Genomic DNA, 20,631 nt, shown 5'->3' with positions numbered 1-20,631 from the left:
AATGTGCACCAATCACTTTTGCTTGCATCTCCTTGGCTACATCACTGTCACATGATCTTAATGGGCATATGTATTTTCTAATAAAACAGAGGGCACTGCAGGATTGAGGTTCAAGGCCAGCTTAGGCAAAATGGTAGTAAAACCTCATCTCAATCACCAGGCTTGATGTGGTGGTTCATACTTGTTTTTCCAGCTATGCAGGAAGCTGGCAAAACCAGGAGACCTCATCTCCTAGTGAGCAGCATGCCCTGTGTTCAAACTGAAGTACTGTCACCCCAAAACAAAATGACAAAATCTTGGGCTCTGTTACTAAAAAAAAGATGAGGCAACATTTACCACCAAATGATAACAACTTGGACTTAGTAGGAGTATGATATCGTCCCTCTACATTAGAAAATTCTGGAAAAGTAATGAAAACATATGTCCTCAGGAACACTGGCCATAGGAGCCTTAGTTATACTAGCTAAAAAGAGAATGTTTAAAAATGTCATGGGCTATTTATACTTGAATGCTGCAGGATAACTCAGAAATATAAAGGAATAAATTTAATCTTTTTATTTGGGCAGTGCCTGGGTTTAAACTTAGGGCCTCAAAACTTACTAGGTGGGCCCCTAACCACTTGAGCCACACCCCAGCTCTTTTTTCTGTTCTGTTTTGTTTTTGTTTTTTGTTTTTTTTTTATAGGGCCTCAAATGTTTAGGGACCACAGAAGTCCAATGCTGCTATATAAACAACAAGGATAAATAGTAAAAACATAGGTTAAGGGAAAAAATATGGAGACACAAAAGATACATGCTGTATGAATCCATTTAAATAAAGTTCTCCAACAGGGAAAACTATGTCAACAATGACCAAAAAGTAATTGGCTGTGGTGGGAAGAGTTTGCTGAATTGCTAAGTCAAAGGCACTTTGCTTTCTGGACTAACAGTGCTCTTCATCTTTTTCTAGCTAGGTGTGCATGCAATTTTCTAGGATCATGGGATTGATCTGTTAGGATGTATGCCACAAAATTCTTTTTGAAAAAGTAAGAAGAGAAGCAAGAAGAGTGCAGTTAATCACTGCAACAGATCTGCTAGATGAAATCCTGAGACACTGTTAGCTGACAGGTTTGACATAGAATTTTAATAGAAGAGTCTTTGGGAATTCAGGTGGAAGAATCTACACACTAATGATTTGGAATATCATCTTTTGTGCTCTAGATTGGTAAGGCTTTTTAATCACAAGGAGCAGACTAGAACTTGGTGCCTTAAACAAAAAGAAAATGCTGGAAGAATAACAGGAAATACCTGGGCTCTAAAAACAGGCTGCAATGAAAGGAGGCGAAACACAGGCAAGATCATCACATCAGCAGATTGCTGGTAGTTCTGGAACCATTCAAAGAGTCCAGCTCAAAAATATACATATTTCACCCCTAACTTCCTGGCCAATGCACCAAATATGTTACCAGAAAGTTTAGGCCAGCTACCACAACCTTGGTCCTTGCATCTGGAAAGAGAAGAATTTAGGTAAGGTGTGAATATAAGTAAAGGTGACAGGAAAGTTTATTAGAAGAGAAATATGACAAAGACAGCATATGACATATGCATGCCACAAGGAAGATGGAAGTTCAGCTTAGCTCGGCCATCTTGCTCTACTTTCTGCCATTCTGCTTTGATTACAAAGCTTGGCCTTGGATTTAATAGTAAGAATTGGTTGATCCCCTTTCTGAATCCTGTTAGACTGTGACACTAAAGATTTACTGTTCTACCCTTATTTCCTTTTGTCCTTCTTACTACCTCATTCTTTCATAACCACTGCTCCTATTTTCTTGTCAGGCAGGTTCTGGTTTATCAGCTCAACTTGCCCTCTGTACACAGTAGAGGACTGTTTTTCTAATAGTCATATCAGTTCTAACAATGTTATTATTCTATGCCCTTCCCCACCTCCTGGAACCCCAGCTCAAGCTGGAATAAAAACTCCATGTTTGGTATGAATCTCCCACAAAGTATCTGATGAGCTGAATCCAGGTCAGGCCAGTATATGTAAATACATAATAACTCCCAAGGAGCTGGTAGAGGGAAGGAATGTTTCATTTGTCTTCTAGACTGGCAGAGGGGGCTCCAGCATGATAGATGTCTACAGCACAAACTGCGCATCATCCAGATTTTTGCTTGTCATTCTAACTCCCAAAGTCCAGGAAATGCCCCGTGTAGTAGTGTGTGAACTCCAGGTGCAGGTGTGGAAGGCCACCCCTGCTCTACCGGTCTAGTGGTGGACCGGAACCCAGGCAGGGAGAGATCAACTACAGTCCCGGAACTTCAGGGAAGAAATATTTGGAAGGCATTGGCAGGACTTGCTAATGAATCTGGAATGTGGAAAGATGAATGAGTCAGAGGAGATGGACTGCTTTGGCGATTTTGATGGAAAGGGGGAAAACAAGTGTAAATGTTAGGGGTGAGGGAGAGTGCACCCAAGGGAAGCCAGGAATAGGTTTCTGTTGTTGTTGTTGAACTCCTGTTTGGGATGGTAGGATGAAAAAGGTTACATTTTTAAAGTGGTGAATTTGAGATGAAGGCTTTCAATACACAAATTACCTGGGGGGGGGGGGGAGGAGGGGGAGATGGGGAGAGGCAGACAGTCAAGGTCCAGTCTGGGCTCTCCTCTGCCTAGGGCCTGTACCAGGGGAGAGAAAGTGGGGAGGGAGGTTCTTGGGGACAGTTAGGAGAGCGCTCAGGCCTGGCTTTGCGCTGGCGCGCGTGCCCTGGATCCTCTCCACGCGAGAGCCACGCGGGTCCCCTGCGCCCTGGTCCAGACCCCGCCCAGGGGCGGGGCAAGGCCGCCCAGGCGCAGCCACCCGGAAGACCGCTAGGGGTAGGCACCTGGGCCGGGCCGTCCCGGGTCTCCTCCTCCACGGTCTCCGGGGCGGGTGTCCGCTGCGCAGGGGCGCACTCCGCATGCCCGGGCCTGTGGCGCTGTGCTGGGGGGTGGCCGCGCTGCTGGCTGCGATCCTCCTACTGCGGCTTGACGACGAGGGGCCGGGGGCTGACCTTAGGTAACCTCCGCTGGGGAGGGGATCTCGCTGAGCCCAGGCCCGGCCAGTACTTCGGGGTCCTGAGCGCACCCTCCCGGCTCTGGGGACCCCCCCCCCCACACACACCTGCAGGATCGCGCAAGAGGGCGGGGGTGGGGGACAGTGACCACGCCCCACCCCGCAGGTGACTCAGCGTTACCGGGAGCTGCGGAGAATAACGTCATCTCCCAGGGTAAGGACGTGGGAGGCCACCCTTCTAACGCCCTAAGACCAGCCCGTGTTGTATTATGTCCCCTCTCTTCCCCCCCTCTCCAGCATGGCTGAGATCGAAGCTCTGCCGAAGCTTCGGGAAGACTTCAGGATGCAAAATAAATCCGTCTTTATTCTGGGTGCCAGCGGGGAAACCGGCAAAGTACTCTTAAAGGAAATTCTGGAACAGCGCCTGTTCTCCAAAGTCACGCTCATTGGCCGGAGGACTCTCACCTTCGAGGAGGAAGCTTATACAAACGTGGTGGGTATTGGAGCTGTGGTCATTCTGGAGGTGACAGCCTGTTTCCATGACTGGTGGCTGAGCGTGACTGGGCCAGCCATGGAGGCTAAAAAAGGCTCCGGCCAAAATCTGGTCCTAATTGGTGTTTGAGAGTCCCAGTCCAAAGCCCAGTTGCTGCACACTCTCCTCTTGCCATGTGGCCTTGAGCCCAGCCCTTTTGTGCTCCTGGAACCAGATAGAGCAGGACTTGGGTTGTCCTAAGGGCCAGCCTGATAGAATAGCAGGTCTGGGTTCAGATCATCCGGCTTCCTCAACCTTCAGAAGTCCTGTTCTCTTGACAGTTTTCGCAACCACATGGTAGCTTCACATACTTGTGACCTCACAGAAATGTGAGAGAACCTGAAAATACTTCCAGTGGTCTATGGCAGTGAAAGTATAAGAATCTGTCTCCCTGATTTCCCAGGCTTGTAGCTGAAAAGAGAATACTACTACCTTCAAATAAGTTACACTTCCACAGTTATGCAAATACCATGCACCAGACTTCCAGCTGGTGATAACCCCTACATATCTCAAGTCTGAGCTTTGGAGAGATTTAAACTGAGTTACCTGTGAACTGAAACAAATGGAACAATACAGTGTACTCCTGAGACCAGTCTGCAAAAATATGGCCCCCTGGGGTTTTACAAAAGGCACATTTCAAATTACAAGCAGGCTTGCAAATACATGTTCTTATTCCCAGCAGTCCCTGCTCAGATCATGTTGAGGATGTTTTTAGTCTATCAGGACTTGTTTGTTTAAAGCAGACATCTTTGCCCACTCTTAAGCAGGTGTTGAGTGGTCTTTGTTGTCTTGTTTCATGGGCTATGAGACATTGATGAAAATTAGAAGCTGTTCCGAAGTCTGTACTCTATCGGTCCAGGGGTTTGAACTCAGGAAGTAGGCACTGTCCCTGAGATTTTTTTTTTTTTTTTCTCAAGGCTAGCTCTGTCACTTAAGCCACAGCTCCACTTCCAGTTGTTAGGTGGTTAATTGAAGATAAGAGTTTCACAGACTTTGCTGCCTAGGCTGGCTTCAAACTGAGATCCTGAGATCTCAGCCTTCTGAGTTGATGGTATTTACAGGCATGAATCACCAGCACCAGGCTGAAGTCTGTATTTTTTTGAGAGTGGAGTTTTGGTTGTGCAGGTTTTGACCAGGCTCTTGGTGAAAAACCTGCTTTCCATCAACATTGGATACAGTGTCAAAAAATTCTTTTGAAAATGTTGATGGTAGTAAAGGAAACCATTTTATCTGAACTCATGAGTGATGGAATGTCTTACACTTTCTAGTTTCACAGCAGTTAGTACAAGGTTAGGTGTAGGTTTTTAAATTTCATCTGGGCACAAGTAGCTTACACCTGTTATCCTAGCTACTCAGGAAGCTGATTTGAAAACCCAAGTTCAAAGCCATCCTGGACAGGAAAGTCCAAGTTATTGATAGTAGGCTACTTTTTTTCTTTCCATAATAAATGTTTTAAAGTTCTCTTTCACTTGAGTGATTAACTTCAACCTATTTTCACATCACTCTTATCTCCAGTTAACCACACAAAAAAGCTGGAAAATGGGGCTGTGGTGCAAGTGGTAGAGCACTACCACTGAGTGGTTACTAAGTGGTTCAAGTAGTAGAGTACTAACCTTCAGAGCTAAGAGACAGCACCTAGGCCCTAAACTCAAGCCCTAGTATTGCCACACACACACACACACACACACACAAATCAATCAAGCTTGGCCTTGGTGGTTCACACCTATAATCCTAGCTACTCAGGAAGCTAAAGTCTGAGGATTGAGGTTCAAAGCCAGCCCAGTCAGGAAAGTCCGTAAAATTCTTAGCTCCAATTAACCACCAGCAAAACCACCAGCTATGGCTCAAGTGGTAGAGCGCTAGCCTTGAGCTGAAGAGTTGAGGGAGAGGGCCCAGGCCAGAGTTTCAAGCCCCACGACAGACAAAAAACAAAAAACAAAAACTCCCAAAGTATTCTAGAATTCTTATGGATGCTTGTTTAAAGTACAGATATTGATTCAGACCCCAAAATATGCTTTTAGATCCTGTCTGAATCTTATATAGGTGGTTTATGACTTATACCAACACAAAGTTTATCATTTACATTTTTTTTGTTACAAAAAAGGGAAGCTTATGATCAATTACTTGGCCAAAATTATTTATTTAATAGATAGTAGGAACAAGTTTGAATCAGGTCTTCTTTGGGATCCTAAACACTATTCACTGTCTTCATATCCTCAATGATCTTCCTGGTAAGCTACAGACAAATTTTTCTATGCATGATTAAAATGGAACCTGATTTTAGAAATCTGGATCACTCCTAGTCCAGTTGTATATACCATGAACACTCATGTGAATTGTTGATTTTTAGCTCAGATGAATTGCTTTTTAGTGGGAAAAAGTGAATTTGCAAAACTTGATAAGTGGTTATGCCCCTTAGTAATGGTTCATCCTTCTTTAAATTGCTCGTATTTTTAAATAATGTGAGATTATATATAATTGTGCTCTTGTCTAGAACCAAGAATTGGTGGACTTTGAAAAGCTGGATGACTATGCTTCTGCCTTTCAAGGTCATGATGTTGGATTCTGTTGCCTGGGTACCACCAGAAAAAAAGCTGGAGCGGTAAGAAATAAAAATATACCATTTCCTCTTTTTAATTAGCTAGTAATGCCAAGTAGTTCCTTCTTATGAGTTTTTTATTGTTGCATCCTGCAGTGCTTAGTAAACTTACTGTTAAGATTCTGTTATCCTAACATGATACTGTCAATATTACTGATCAATTCGTTTTCCTTTCAAACAAGTTCAGGCTTGAGTGCTAAATCACTGTCAATATTTACGTGATCTTGCCTATAGAAAATTAGTCAGCACTCATCAGAACAACCTCTGACTAAAGAAAAACAAAAAAGTCAGAGTAAAAGTAATTAGCCTGTGCTACTGGCAGTAAACTATTTTTATTTTTCTTCCGTAACATTTGAAACTTAAAGTTCTCTTTCACTTGAGTGATTGGCTTCAACCTATTTTTCCACACCAAACTTTAAACTTTTAGGCTACAACATCAGAATCCAAAGGCACGATTCAATCAGCCCCCAGTGGTGACTCAGCTTCAGCAGTGATTTCAACACTAGGGATGATTCAGATTCCACTGACGCAAAACTGTTTTAACACACATTTTATTTTTTCCTTAAATGGTGTCCTAAATTGAGTCAGACCCTGTCCAAAAGTCATAGTTTACTCCATAGTTAAAAGTCATAGTTTACAAGGTAGATCCTGAGTCAACGTTATGTATCATATATATATATATATATATATATATATACACACACATATATATATAAACTATATAAAAGAGTAAACACAGACCCTTGAATATAGTTTATTCCTGTGGCAGAATTTATTTGCTGGAGCCAAACATATCTACTAAATATGCAGGGTGGTGACTCTGCCCTGGGGACTTGCTGCAGATTTTTTTTTTTTTTTTTATTGTAAAGATACTATACAGAGGGTTTGCTGCAGATTTTTAAGTCAGAACCAAACATCTGAATCAGGAGAGCATGTGGTTGTGAACTACTTGTTTATACCAACCAAGTATAGTTAGGCTCAGGTATATTTTTCTGGGCTTCATGGTGAACCAGGGGATAATTCTATTTATGCTTTCGTTCAAGATTGGTTTCTGTTTTGCCGTTCTGTAAATTTACCCTCGAACACTATTAGGTTTTGCTTTCTGTGCTCAAGAGCTATGGATTTTAGAGACGTTTGATTTCCCCAAGAGCTGCATTATCCATTCTGAAAAGAGTGATGTTCCCACTTAGCGGCTGGTGCGATCTTTTATGTCTCAGGGACAGTCACAAGCTGTGTGCCCTCCAAAAGCGTTGAACTTTTTGTTCTAGTACACTGCAGGTTTTACTGTCTGAAGTTTTGGTGGTGACTCAGCAGAATTAAAAAAAAAAAAAAACTACATTAAGCATTGAGCAGTGGATTGTTACAACCTAAGGCAAACCTCACAGGGCGCTCCAGGGAACGTCTACATTGTTTTGTTGCATTCAGTCTATATAATGCAACTTTAATCAGAAGGATAGTGGTGTTATTTTGCTTTGTTTTGAACTGAGAATAGCTCTCTACTTCTTACACCAAGCACTACCTTTGTTCTCCTTTAAAATCAGCTTGAAAAGCTAAAAGTAATTAATGAGTAAGGGAGAAGATTAGCAAGCTAAATAGATTCAGAAATGGGTTAGGATTTAATGGTTTAAGAGGATAGTAGCAGAAAGTAAGCTGTCAGTGCCTGTAGAAAAAGCATTAAAAAATTAATTTGGTTGGAGTGCAATGGATAGTTTGGAGCTTGTGATGACTTTAGGCCCTTTAAAAGTGGCTAAGTAACAATACTTGTTTGGAAAAAGCCTGTGGCCTTCCAAGCTCATGGCTGCTAGAATTCTCCATCAGCAAGCAGCCCTTTCTCTAGAAAATTTCACTGAAAGGACCCTGTGATCCTACTCACGAACCTAGTAGCATTCTGTAGTTGTATTGTAACAGAAGTACTTGGAATTTTGCCTTAGCAATTCCAGTTTTCAGTAGAGAAACTTCATTTCAATTAAGGGTCTCTCTCTCTTAGTGTTGAGCTCCTCTGAGTCAGCTCATTTCCCTATGACCTTTGGTATAATTGTTTGCCACGGCTTCCATAATAAAGTAACAGAAGTGTATTGTCTCAGAGTTTTGGAGGCTAGACATCTATGAAGTTAACAATCGAAGTGGCAGCAGGATCGGTTCCTTCTGAATGCTGAGGGAAGAATCTGTTTCAAGGCTCTCTCCTTCACTTGTAGCTGGCTAAGTAATCTGTCTTTTCGCCTGACCGTTTCCTCCTTCATGTATATGTCTGGGTCCGTGTTTACTCTTTTTTAAAGACACAGTTATACTGGATTAGGGGCCAGCCTGCTCATGACAATGTCATCATAACAGGATCAGCAGTGACCCTATTTCTAAATAAACCTAAAATTCTAAGGTCCTGGGGTTAGGACTTTAACATTTTGTAGGGGATAAACTCAGCCCATAAAATTCAGTCCACTCAGATTTCTATTAGAACTAAAACTACCAAGGACTGTTCACTTCCATCAGTTGTTTGAAAAACCATTTTCTTGAGTCATAGCTGATTAGATTCTAAGCCTCCTTTTATAGCCACAGTCCAGAGTTGTTTTCTCAATGCAATGTTACCTTGATTTGGGCCTAATCCAGACCTTTTAGGTAAGAATCTCTGAGTTTGGAAGCTTGGAATCTCTTTCTTGAACAAGTTTCCTGGAAGATCCCAATAAAAGTAACCCTCTCTTCCTGCAGGGAGGTGTTTCTGGTTTCCTGAGGGTTTAGTAAGTAACGTATATGCTAGTAGAGGTTAACATATCCTTTGAAAATTAGTCTTGAGTGAAGAGCAAAAGTCACAGATACCTCTATAAATAATGCATTTTCCTTTATTTGGAGTAAAAGGAAGATTTGGGTGGTTTGATATAGTTTTACTTCTTCATTTGTCTCCTTCCTTGTTAGGAATAGGCTCTAGCAATTCAAGTTCTTGAATTCTGTTGAATGGATGATGTTGTTTATGTGATGAATGCAGGTACCTGTAACATTTATTAGGCATCTTTAGAATCTCAAGGCTTCTGATTCTACCAATATACTCTTCTAATCCAAGAGTGTGCAAACTATAGTCTTGGGGGCCAAATATGGCCTGCCATCTGTTTTTATATGGCCTATGAGCTGAGAATGTTTTTTCTTTTAAAAGTGCAAAGGAAAGTACAAGGAATTCAAATTTCAATATCCATAATGAAATTTTATTAGAACAGAGCCAGGCTTATTATTTTCTCTCCATACTATCTATGACAACTTTGTGCTATAATGGTATATCTATGGAGATGCAGTCTCTACTGCACAGCTGACAATATTTAATAGGCTTGTCCTGCAAAGGCAAAGTTTTCCAACCTCCATTCTATCCTCCATAGTTTGATTTGATGTATGTGTTAGGGGGGAGGCGTGATGAATGATTTCTTGTTTGGAAATCAAGGAATGGTAGAACCCTGGGTGTGTCGGTTAGCTTTTGTGGGTCACTTCCTTATTTGGACTACTGTACCCCCCTTCCAACTGCAAAATTCTTTGACCCTATAGAAGAGAACAAAAAAAATTAGTGAATGACAGAGGAATCCTTAATATTGGTTTGATTTTATTTTTCTATTCAGAGTTCTTTCTCTGCGTACAATCTTTCTTCTACCTCCACATGTCAAATATAAAAAATGCCCTCCAGGACACAAACAAATAGGGTGTCGGATCATACCATTTATTGTGTGTCAGCATCTGTGTTTTCTGCCCTGATTTAGGTTCATTTCAAAAGGGAATGAAGGAGAAAGAACCTGAAGTAGAATTATGGTTGAGACCACTGACAGAATGACAGATCCTTCCTTCTCAGAAAAGGACCCTGTGACCTTCTTTAGTCCTTCTACACAGGCTCTCTCCTCTGAAATACCTTTGTAGCCCAAGTTAGTCTTCAGCCATAGTATTATAGCTAGTTTTCAGGTATTGGTAAATTAGACAAGGAGAAATACTGGCTTTCAGTTTTAATAAGATTCAAAATAAGAACATCTGTCTTCGTTGATGTTTGTGGAGCCCACTGAGTGAGGATATGTCAGCTTAGCTGTACGTATTATTTTGGTAGGCCTTGCAAAATAAACTTAAGGTGAGAACTTATCGAATCCTTTTTCTAGGAGTTCTGACAATAGACAGTAATTCGAGAAGAGATAGCTGGCTTTACTCTTGATGTATGGTTAGTTTTTTCTGAAAAAGGCGTTTCTGGGATATAGAATAGCTTATTTTAGTTTGTTTTTCTATTTTTTTTTTAAATTTGAGCTGTTGGGGAACAAGAAAGGGAATTAATAAGAGTTTTAAGCTAGCTTCTTCCATATACAAGTAGACCGTTTCTCATTCCAAAACAAACCGGTGCACGTTGGTATTGCCTAATCAGTCACCAGAATCCTCCCTTCAGTTAGATTTCTAAGTCCTTGAAAGCACTTGACCTGTTTGCTTTTGAGTTTCATTCACCAACTGAAAAGGCCATGCCATCAGGGTGAAGGAAATGAAATTTAAAATTTAGTGAGCTTGGAAAAATGCAGGTTTATAATCAGCTTGAAGTCTCAGAGGATTTGTGAAATCATTTTGGATTAACAGCTATTGATTGCTAATAAAACAATATTTAGCTTTGTCTAAAGAATAGCAATGGAGAAAGGTATGGGCACCTTGTCAACAGGCCCCTTTGAGCAGGGATGATGGGCTGGGGGCAGGGGTCTGTGGAGCAGCGTGGGTGCTGGTCCTTCAAGGAGCGGTTGTCAGTTGCCAGCGAAGCTGGTGAAAGGAAGGACGCCAGAGTCTGATGGCTGGGGTGGTATTGATGTGCCTTCGCTGACTAATCAGATTGAAAGAGTCCCATGGTATTTATGTCACTTTAATTTTCATCAAACAATTGGAGACGACAGCACTCTATTAGAGAGGTTGATCCAGAACTAAAGCCAAATAAATTAGGGTCTTAGTTTAATCAAATTATCCCTCTCTTGCCTCTGGATTAAGTGAGAGAGAGCGTCGGGCTGGAGGCTTGTGATTGGCTGCATCTTTGCCTTATTTTTAAAGAAGCTGCTGAAAGGAAAAAAAAAAAGGCATTTTAACAGAGAGAAGTCCAATAATCTTTCCAAGCAATTATGCTGACACAACAAGAAAAAAATGTATTTCACTAAACTATTTTATTGTATCAACTGGTCACTTATTAAAGCAGGCTTTAATTGGAGTGAAATGAAGAAACGGATGTGAAAGGGAAATTCAGTTCAAATTTTTACTGTGTAGTTTTGTTTGTGTGTGTGTGTGTTACGTTTTCAGCACATCTAAATAAAAATTTGGAGAAAAGCTCTGATGCGAATCACCTTTCTCTCTCTCAGGATGTGCTATGTGTTAAAATTGCTTTGCCTCACACTAATTTTAAACAGCATCAACAGGAATATGAATGTTTAATACTGGATGCCAAGGTATGCAACAAGAAGAAACTAATGATGAGTTGTGGGCAATGAGATGAGTTTCTGTTAACTAAAGTTGGGCAGAAAAATAGCATTTCCCCACAGGTGAGGAGAGAGTTAAACTATACTGGAGTGATAGAGGAGGAGAAGGGGACACTTTTCTAGTAGTACCTGGTAATTCATGTTCTGTTTCTTCAGCTGGGAAGTGCTCACGGAGGAAGTTCAGTTAATGAAGTCACCCAGCTATGTGTTCTCTACACATTTTCTTTTACTTAAAGTTTTTTTTTTTGTTTCTGACTTTGAACTTGAAAAACGTTTACTTTGTCCTATCCTTTGAATTTGGCAATAGTTTTTAATGCTTATCCAAATGACCTCATATTTAGTAGTTCGAAACAACCCAAATTTATTATCTTATAGTTCTATCGGTTAGAAGTTTTACTGAGGTAAAAATTGAGGTGTTGATATTTCTTCTGGGAGGTGATAAAGGAGAATTCATATCCTTACATTTCTAGGTGGCACGGACTTTGGTTCATGATTGTCTTCCTTCCATCTTCAAGGCTAGCAATTTGGGAGGTTGGAAATGGAAGTACCCTTTTCATATTGCATACCTCTAAATTCACTGCTGCTTCCCACTTCCAACAGCCCTTATGATTGCTTACATTGAGCCCTGTTATAAACTAGAATAATCTCGCTATTTTAAGGCCCACTGTTTAGTACCCTTATGGACATCTGCAGCCATGTAATGTAACATACACCCAGGTAGGGGGATTTGGACATAGAATTGAAAGACCAATAGTCTGTCTGTCAGGTTAGGGACCAGTTATTTTCATTAGCTATAGAAACTATGAGATAGGAGTACCACTTACTCAGACAAGAAACTGTTTTCTGTCTCTAATTCCCTACCTAGCAGCTCCTGAGACTACTGGACCTTATTTTCATCTATATAAAAAGATAAAAGTTACATACGACCATATCATACAAGATATTTGAAATAAGTAAACTACTACAGAAAGAATTATTAAAAGTTCTTTGGAACCCAGCACAGTGGCTGATGCCTGCCATCCTAGTTACTTGTCAGGCAGAGATCTGGAGGATTGTGGTCAGAGGTCAGGATTGGCAAATAGTAAGATACTCATCTCAGAAAGTAGTTGGGTGTGATGGTGGCACATGACTGTCATCCCAGCTACATGGGAGGTTTCAATTGGAGGATCACAATCTAGGCCTGTCTGGGTGAAAACATGAGACCCTGCCTCCAAAATAAAGTCAAAAGGGCTGGTGAGGCATGATTTAAGTGGTAGAGCACCTGCTTAGCAAGCATAAGGTCTTGAGTTTCACCCCTAGTACCACCACAAAAACCCCCTAAAGTCCTTTGAGTAGCAATCTTCAGATTTGAATCTACCCACAAAAAGACCTTATCATATAATGGTGACTTTCAGCTTTTGTGAACTAGCTTTTCTTAAGTTGTCTTAAATTTGGAGGTGCCATAATTGGTGGTGGTCCCACGGAGTTGGTACTAAACTACCTTTGTCCTTTTCTGGGCAAAGGCATATACCATTCAATTAGGACCCAGAAATGTGTTGTGTTGTGCTTTTTATTCATTTGTTCAAATATGTTTAGAACACCAACCATGTGCTGGACATGTGCTGATGCTGTGACGTGAATTAAGAAGAAAGTCTCAGCCACCATCCACACTGGACCAAGTCTAGATCATTTTTGTTTACACTTTTCGTTTATACACCTATCGTTTTTTAAAGAAAAGGTGAAGCTTCATCTTTACTAACATCTAAAATACGTTGTAAAGCCTGAACAAAATGGGAAATCAAATGGACCCTTCTCATAGTGCCTGGAGAGTGTCCTGAGTTGTACTTTAAGACCCAACCCTAGTAGAGTTGACACAGGAAACATAAAGAGAAAAAAAGAGAGGCTGCTGTAGACTCGCCTCAGGTGATAGAGCTCTTGCCTAACAAGCATGTGGCCCAGAGTTCAAAGCCCAGTACTGCCCAAAAAAGTAAGAAAGAAAACAGAGTGAGGGTGTAAAGTTGGGAAATGATTAAAAGTCAAACAAATGGGCTGCACATGTGGCTTAGTGGTGGAGTACCAGGTGCTTACTTAGCATGCATGAGTCCCTAGGTTTGATCCATCACTGGGACAGGGAGAAGAACAAAGAAATGTGTGATGTAAGCAGTTTCCCAGCCTGGTCTTACTTTGCTTCTTATGGATTTGTTTACTGTCTTTGTTTCAGTCTTACTCTCCTTGTTTTCGTTACAGTGCAGCCTTGCTGCTTAACTGTTTTGTCTGTTTGGAAGACAATACTTGGAGCCTCTCTCAGGGTCTGAGACTGACTTTCATGTATTGCTTGAATGCATTTTATTTAGATCCCCCTTCCCTCCCAGGCCCTCCTGCCACCAGGCAGTAGCCAGGTAGCAATCTGTAAGATGAACTCACAGCTACTGGAAATAACTCACATCCTTTTCCCCCTCAGGAGGGATTTGTTCGCGTTGACCGGGATTATGTGCTGAAGTCTGCAGAGCTGGCAAAAGCTGGAGGTTGCAAACATTTCAACCTGCTGTCCTCCAGAGGAGCTGACAAATCCAGCAATTTTTTATACTTACAAGTTAAGGTTTGTGTGTGTTTCTTACATAAACCCTGGACTAACTGGCAGTACTAAATGCTCAACAGAAAACTATATGCTAGACAGAAAACTATATGCTATACAACAAAGAATTAAATGCACAATTTATGCACTTTTCATTACTCACGAGGACTTACTGTTTTGCAGGAATATATTTAGGGACTCGGAGCAATTGGAAAGACAATTTGCAATACCTGCCCTCTATTCATTAGTTGATAAAGTCAGTGGAAGGAGCGGTGGCTGCTCTGGCCTTGAGTGTTGGCAAGGCTTTCCAGCTTTGGAGAGACATAGGGCAGTAAGGTTTTTGTTTGTTTGTCGTGGAGCTGGAACTCAGGGCCTGGGCACTGTCCCTGAGCTCTTTTAGCTCAAAGTGAGTGAGCACTCTACCATTTTGAATCATGGCTCCTCTTTCCAATTTTCTAATGGTTAATTGAAATGAAATGTCTCACAGACTCCTGCCACCTGGGCCAGCTTTAAACCGTGATCCTCAGATCTCTGTCTCCTGGGTAGCTAGGATTACAGGTGTGAGCTACCAGCGCCCCTGGGACAGTGATTCTTAAACTTCTCTAGCAGTTTCCCTCATGGCCAAGAATCTGGAACTTTTACTTTTCTAGAGCTTTAGGGACAGTTAGCCTGAAGCAGTCTACTTTTAATAACAAGCTCAACTTTCCTAAAAGTCTTGTGTTTATGCATATTTGTTTTTCTCTTTTATCTTAAAGTTTCCATTTCCTAACCTTCAAGTAGAATTGAATTCAAATAGGTCCTGGCTTTTTCTTAGTCCCAGAAGGTATTTAGTTCAAGGCTGTTGAGTGTGAAATGCTTTTTTTTTCACAGGTTCTTCTAACTTTAGCTTAAGAGCAAAACTCTAGCCTGAAAGCATGTACTATCTCCTTACCTAATCCCTTATCCAAAAAGTCCTCCTCTGGGTTCAGATCCACCTATCAAACATATGCCTACCTTGAGGCAAAATGGACTGCATTATAAGTGCTAATTATCATTAGTGGTACATTTTAAAAATTTTTATTTATTACTTATTTTTTTGTCAGTTGTGGGGTCTGAACTCTGGGCCTGGGCGCTGTCCCTCAGTCAGCTCTTCAGCTCAAGGCTAGTGCTCTACCACTTGAACCACAGCGCCACTTCAGGCTTTTTCTGCTTATGTGATGCTGAGGAATTGAATCCAGGGCCTCATGCATGCAAGGCAAGCATAACAGAAGCAAGACCAGTCTCTTCTTTGCCCTGTAGGCTTTTTCGATACTTGCCTACATTGTATTTTTCCCCCCATAAATAATGCCTTCTTTCCACCATTTTTTATTGGCTCTTATCTCTGTCCCCTTCATCACCCTGGTCATTGCTGAGTGGGATCATAGCAGGACTTTCTTTTCATTCTCTGACATTGTGGTGTGTGTGTGTGTGTGTTTAAGAGAAATAGAAGATTGTTACCATTGTGTTTTCAAAAATGGTTAGCATTGTGTTTTCTTTCTTCCTTTTTTTCTTTTTATTTTTTTGTCGGTCGTGGGGCTTGAACTCTGGGCCCAAGTGGGCTGTCCCTCAGCTCTTCAGCTCAAGGCGAGCTCTCTACCACTTGAGCTACAGCGCCACTTCTGGTTTTTCTGAGTGTTTATGGGAGATAAGAGTTTCACAGACTTTCCTGCCCGGGCTGGCTTTGAACCTCGATCCTCAGATCTCAGCCTCCTGAGTAGCTAGGATTACAGGTGTGAGCCACCAGTGCCTGGCTAGCATTGTGTTTTCTTGAGACCAGTTTTGGATAATGAACATTTCCAGAACCCTTTCCTGTGGCTTGCAGCTAAGCCATAGCTCTTCTAATCTAACATATTTTGGGGAAGATAAAGATCAGTGAGCCACCAATAAAGTTATATCAAGAAAAGTTTCAGTTTAGGGGAGGGGGGAGGCTGGGAAGGGATGTGAAGGGTAAACAAAGGAGGAGGCTGCAGTGCTTGGTAAGAAATGTACGCATTATCCTGCCCATGTAACTGTAACTCCCCTGTACAGTATGTTCACAAATAAAATTATATTAAAAAAAAAAAAAAAAAGAAAAGTTTCAGTTTAATTGTTAAGAATCCTAAATTTCATGGGTGAGGTCGGGGGTGGGGGAGTTGGTCTGTGTTTCAGAATACATTTGGGTTCTGAGAAAGATTTGTCAAGTGGAATTTTATTTTTCTTCTCACTGGCAAGGTAAACAATTAGATCTTTTATGAAAGAAAATGCATATTGTATTCACCTGCAAAGATAAAGGAACTACTACTGTTGTTCAGTTATAATAATGATTCATCAGACTTAAAATAGCTAACATTAATTTCTCTAAGTAGCATTTTAAAGGCTTTTACATGCATTTTTGTGGAAACTGAGTATTGTGATATTAACTGGTGAGTGGCAGGGCTGGGATCTGAATCCAGGCAGCCTCATTCTACAGCCTGGCCTGTAAGGCATTAAGTAATGACTAGCTTTTGTCACTGACACAAGTACAAGGACCCGCACAGCACCTGGGTATCTTAGGAATCAAAGCTCATAGGTAAGGATATTTATAAACTTGAGACCTGCCGGGCACCGGTGGCTCACACCAATAATCCTAGCTACTCAGCCCGGACAGAAAAGTCCTTATGACACTCTTATCTCTAGTTAACCATTCAAAAATTGGAAGTGGCCCTGTGGCTCAAGTGGTAGAGTGCTAGCCTTGAGCACAAAGAGGCTCAAGGACAGTGCCCAGGCCCTACAACTGACAAAAAAAACAAAAAATGAAAAGCAAAAACCAGATTGGGATCTGCAGAAGCAGATCTTCAAATCTGAATTTTTCTCTAAAGCTTCACCTAATCAGTCTTAATAAACACTGTGTGTGTGTTTGTGTATTTGTCTGTGTTTTCTCAACAGGGAGAAGTGGAAGCCAAGGTTGAAGAACTAAAATTTGATCGTTACTCAGTATTTAGACCAGGGTAAGTGTGCCACGGTTGGTCAGTCCCTCAAGCCAATTCATTTGAAGAGACTGATAGCTAAAATACCTAAGCTAGGAAAGACATAGGCTGGGGGTAGATTGCTTCTCTGTAGGTTCCACCCTTTGAATCTGAAAGACAGGATAAGGGACCAGTTTCAGAATAATCAGAAACTTCCTAGGTAGCAACTATAATGTTTATTTCATTTCACTTTCTCCATTTATTTCATTGCATTGCACTTCATGCACTTATTATTTATTTTTTTGTGTTACTGAGAATTAAACTCAGGGCCTCATCCTTGCTTGGTGAGTGCTCTACCACAAGGAGCTTTGTAAGTTCTGCCCTGGGCCATGCAGGCTCTGCACAGACACTTCCCTACCTCTTGGCTAAAGAAGTAAAAAGCCTGCCTATCTAATGTCCATACCTGTCTACCTTCTAACTGGACAGGAATTTACAAGCTCCACTCCCAGTCCTATTTTTTATTTTATTTTAGTATGAAAATCTTCCTTATGTCTCAAATTAAACCTTATGCTCCCAGCATTAGTCTGATTGGACTCTACAGCACAGTATCTCAGCCAGAGGTGGCTTTGACAACAGAAACTTACTTCTGTTTCTTTCTCAAAGTCTGGGATTTGGAAGTCTGGGATTAAGGTGCTTTCAGGGTTGGTATCTAGTGAGGTCTCCCTTCTCAGCTGGCAGAGGTGGGCACCTTCTTGCTGTGGCCCCACATGGACTTTGTTTTGTATGTTGTGCAGAAAGAGATGTCTGAGGTCTCCTTTTTTTCTTAAAAGGATGCCTATCTGATCGACCCTATCCCATCCATAAGACTTCTTTCAGCCTAATCAGGTCCCCAAATGCCAGTCTCCAGATCAGTCATATTAGGGGATAGGATTTCAACATGCAATAGGTTTTTTTTGTTTGTTTGGCTTTGGCACTGGGGATCGAACCTAGGGTTTGCACTTGCTAGGCAAGCACTTTGCCAATAAGCTACATCTCAGCCCCACACTTTTATTTTTTTATTTTAGTTTTTAGTCTGAGGCTCGAACTCTGGGACTGGGCACTGTCCTTGAGCTCTTCAGGTTAAGGTGAGCCCTCTACTACTTGAGCCACAGCACCACCACTTCTGGTTTTCTGGTGGTTAACTGGAGTATATAAGAGCCTCATGGACTTTCCTGCCCAGGCTGGCTTTGAACCATGATCCTCAGATCTCAGCCTACAGAGTAGCTAGGATTACAGGTGTGAGCCACTGGCACCCGGCTAACATACAAAGTTTGATGGGACGAAATACAGTTGGTAACACCTACCATGGTGTGAAGGCAAGTTACCATTTCTTCCTTTGCTTTTCTTTCTCTGTTTAGAGTCCTGTTATGTGATAGACAAGAATCTCGTCCAGCGGAATGGTTGGTTAGGAAATTCTTTGGTGCCTTACCAGCCTCTTGGGCCAGCGGGCACTCTGTACCTGTGGAGACGGTGGCTAAAGCAATGCTGAACAACATGGTGAGGCCCGGAGACAAGCAGAAGGAGCTTCTGGAAAACAAGGCCATCCATGACTTAGGGAAAGCGGATGGCCCTCTCAAGCTGTGATCACACTGAAGGAGTGCTGTTTACTGAAAACCTCAACACTTGTTACCAAATTGGTAACATCTGGGTCTAGAAATGAGTCTATGTGCTCTACCTCTGTCATTTTACTTTCTCAGCTCTGCAGATGGAAACAAGTCAGGACTCCACTCAGCCTGGGTTTCTGGGTTGTTTTCTCCCCGGCCCCTCCCCTAGCCTGTTCCTACATGGAAATCACTCAGGGAGCTTTTGAAAAATAGGCATTTATATATCAAACATTGTGAATCAGACGTTTTAGGCTGTGGCCACTATTGGGAATCTTTAGTTTTGTTTGCACTTCCCCTGGTGGTTCTGATGCCATTGGTGAGGAAGAAACCAGCTGGTTAACACAAGGCCACAGTCAGAACTGATAACTCTGATGTGCCACACAGATGAGTGCTGTTTTATAACTGTTGACATTCCAGTAAACGCTAACTCTATGTAACTGTGTAAGTGAATACAGTTTTATCTAGTTTTATCTACTACTGTTTTATCTAGTAAAAATTAACATAGCAGGCATATATAATTCATGGGGAGAAGCAGAGGAATAAAAACAAACAGACCAATCCTAGGTGCTGCTGAGTTGGTTCAAAAATGTGGAAATACTAATGGTGATTTGCAAACATTTGGTCAATATGGGATGATAGAACAGCAGCTAGTCCCTAGCCAGTGCTTGGAAAGCTCTGTCCAGTGTGTGTTACCTCACTTTAATCCTCTAGCCAACTTCATAAAGTGATTCTCTCAATATTCTTATATCTGTTATACTTTTTCTTTTAAAATTATTCTTTTTTTTAACCCCTCATATCTTAGATGGGGAAACTGAGCCTGACTGTGTCTAAGCACCTTGCTCATGGGTCCACAACTTAAGACCTGAAGCTAACAAATGGCAAGGTCAAGTTTCTACTCTAGTTGCTCCCCCATCTCCTGCCCTGATTTCAGAGGTTATATATATATATATTTTTGCCAGTTCTAGGGCTTGAACTCTGGGCCTGGACACTGTCCTTGAGTTCCTTTTGCTCAAGGCTAGCATTTTACCACTTGAGCTATGGCACAACTTACGGCTTTTTCTGTGAATAATTGGCAATAAGAGTCTCATGAACTTTGCTGCCCAGGTTGGCTTCAAACCGTGATCTTCAGATCTCAGCCTTCTGAGTAACTAGGATTACAAGTGTGAGCCACCAGCACCCAGCTCAGAGGTTGTATTTTTAACCACTCTGCAAAAGCCGACCTCCATCTGTGTCTTTCCAGGTAGTTCTAATTAATTGTTATTGAATGTTGTAGATGAATAAAATTGAAATGTTGGTTTCTCCATTAGTCTTGGATTCTTACAATTAACCACAGTGGTATTCACATAAAATTCTGTGACACCAAACTTTCTAAAGGGATCAAACTCAAAGTGCTATACTTCTAATACCACAAAGTAGAAGATGCAGCAGGAACAAAAGGTAAGAGGAGCAGGGGATATGCCCATTTCTATAATGGGACAAAGGTTAGTGGAGAAAATATCTTAATTTCTTTGCTGATGGAAGTTAAGTATTTTGAGTGATTTTTTTTTGGTCGTGGGGCTTGAACTCAGGGCCTGGGCACTGTCTCTGAGCTCTTTTGTTCAAGGCTAGCGCTCTACCACTTTAAGCCACAGTGCCACTTCTGGTTTTTGAGTGGTAAATTGGAGACTCATGGGGACTTTTTGGTCTAGATTGATTTTGATGTGATCCTCAGATCCTAGCCTCTTGGGTAGCGATGATTACAGGTGTGAGCCACTAGTGCCCAGTTGATTCTGTCCTTTTTTATTTTTTATTTTTTTGTCGGTCATGGGCTTGAACTCTGGGCTTGGGTGCTGTCCCTGTACTCTTCAGCTTAAGGAGAGCGCTTGAGCCATAGTGCCACTTCC

At 41.7% G+C, this 20,631-nt stretch overlaps 1 protein-coding gene across 3 annotated transcripts in view; it reads left to right on the top strand.

Moving 5' to 3' along the window:
- The window catches only part of Htatip2 (HIV-1 Tat interactive protein 2), a 32,434-nt gene extending 13,244 nt beyond the window's left edge, over nucleotides 1–19,190 (top strand). The window contains exons 3-8 of one of the 3 annotated variants that reach the window (XM_042691411.1): nucleotides 2,921–3,031; nucleotides 3,326–3,521; nucleotides 6,055–6,162; nucleotides 14,050–14,187; nucleotides 17,086–17,147; nucleotides 18,503–19,190. In XM_042691411.1, coding sequence (XP_042547345.1) covers nucleotides 2,934–3,031; nucleotides 3,326–3,521; nucleotides 6,055–6,162; nucleotides 14,050–14,187; nucleotides 17,086–17,147; nucleotides 18,503–18,728 — 828 coding nt within the window. In that variant the 5' untranslated portion in view covers nucleotides 2,921–2,933 and the 3' untranslated portion in view covers nucleotides 18,729–19,190. Of the gene's footprint in view, nucleotides 1–2,881; nucleotides 3,032–3,219; nucleotides 3,243–3,325; nucleotides 3,522–6,054; nucleotides 6,163–14,049; nucleotides 14,188–17,085; nucleotides 17,148–18,502 lie in introns of those variants that run through there. The other 2 variants (XM_042691410.1, XM_042691412.1) reach the window with 2 other exon arrangements.
- Nucleotides 19,191–20,631: the final 1,441 nt, after the last annotated feature.

The sequence above is a fragment of the Dipodomys spectabilis genome, unplaced genomic scaffold (assembly GCF_019054845.1).
Source record: "Dipodomys spectabilis isolate Male_0828 unplaced genomic scaffold, ASM1905484v1 ptg000145l, whole genome shotgun sequence".
Lineage (NCBI taxonomy): Eukaryota > Metazoa > Chordata > Mammalia > Rodentia > Heteromyidae > Dipodomys > Dipodomys spectabilis.
The sequence above is the reverse complement of the archived record's forward strand: the minus strand, read 5'-3'. Positions and strand labels throughout refer to the sequence as shown.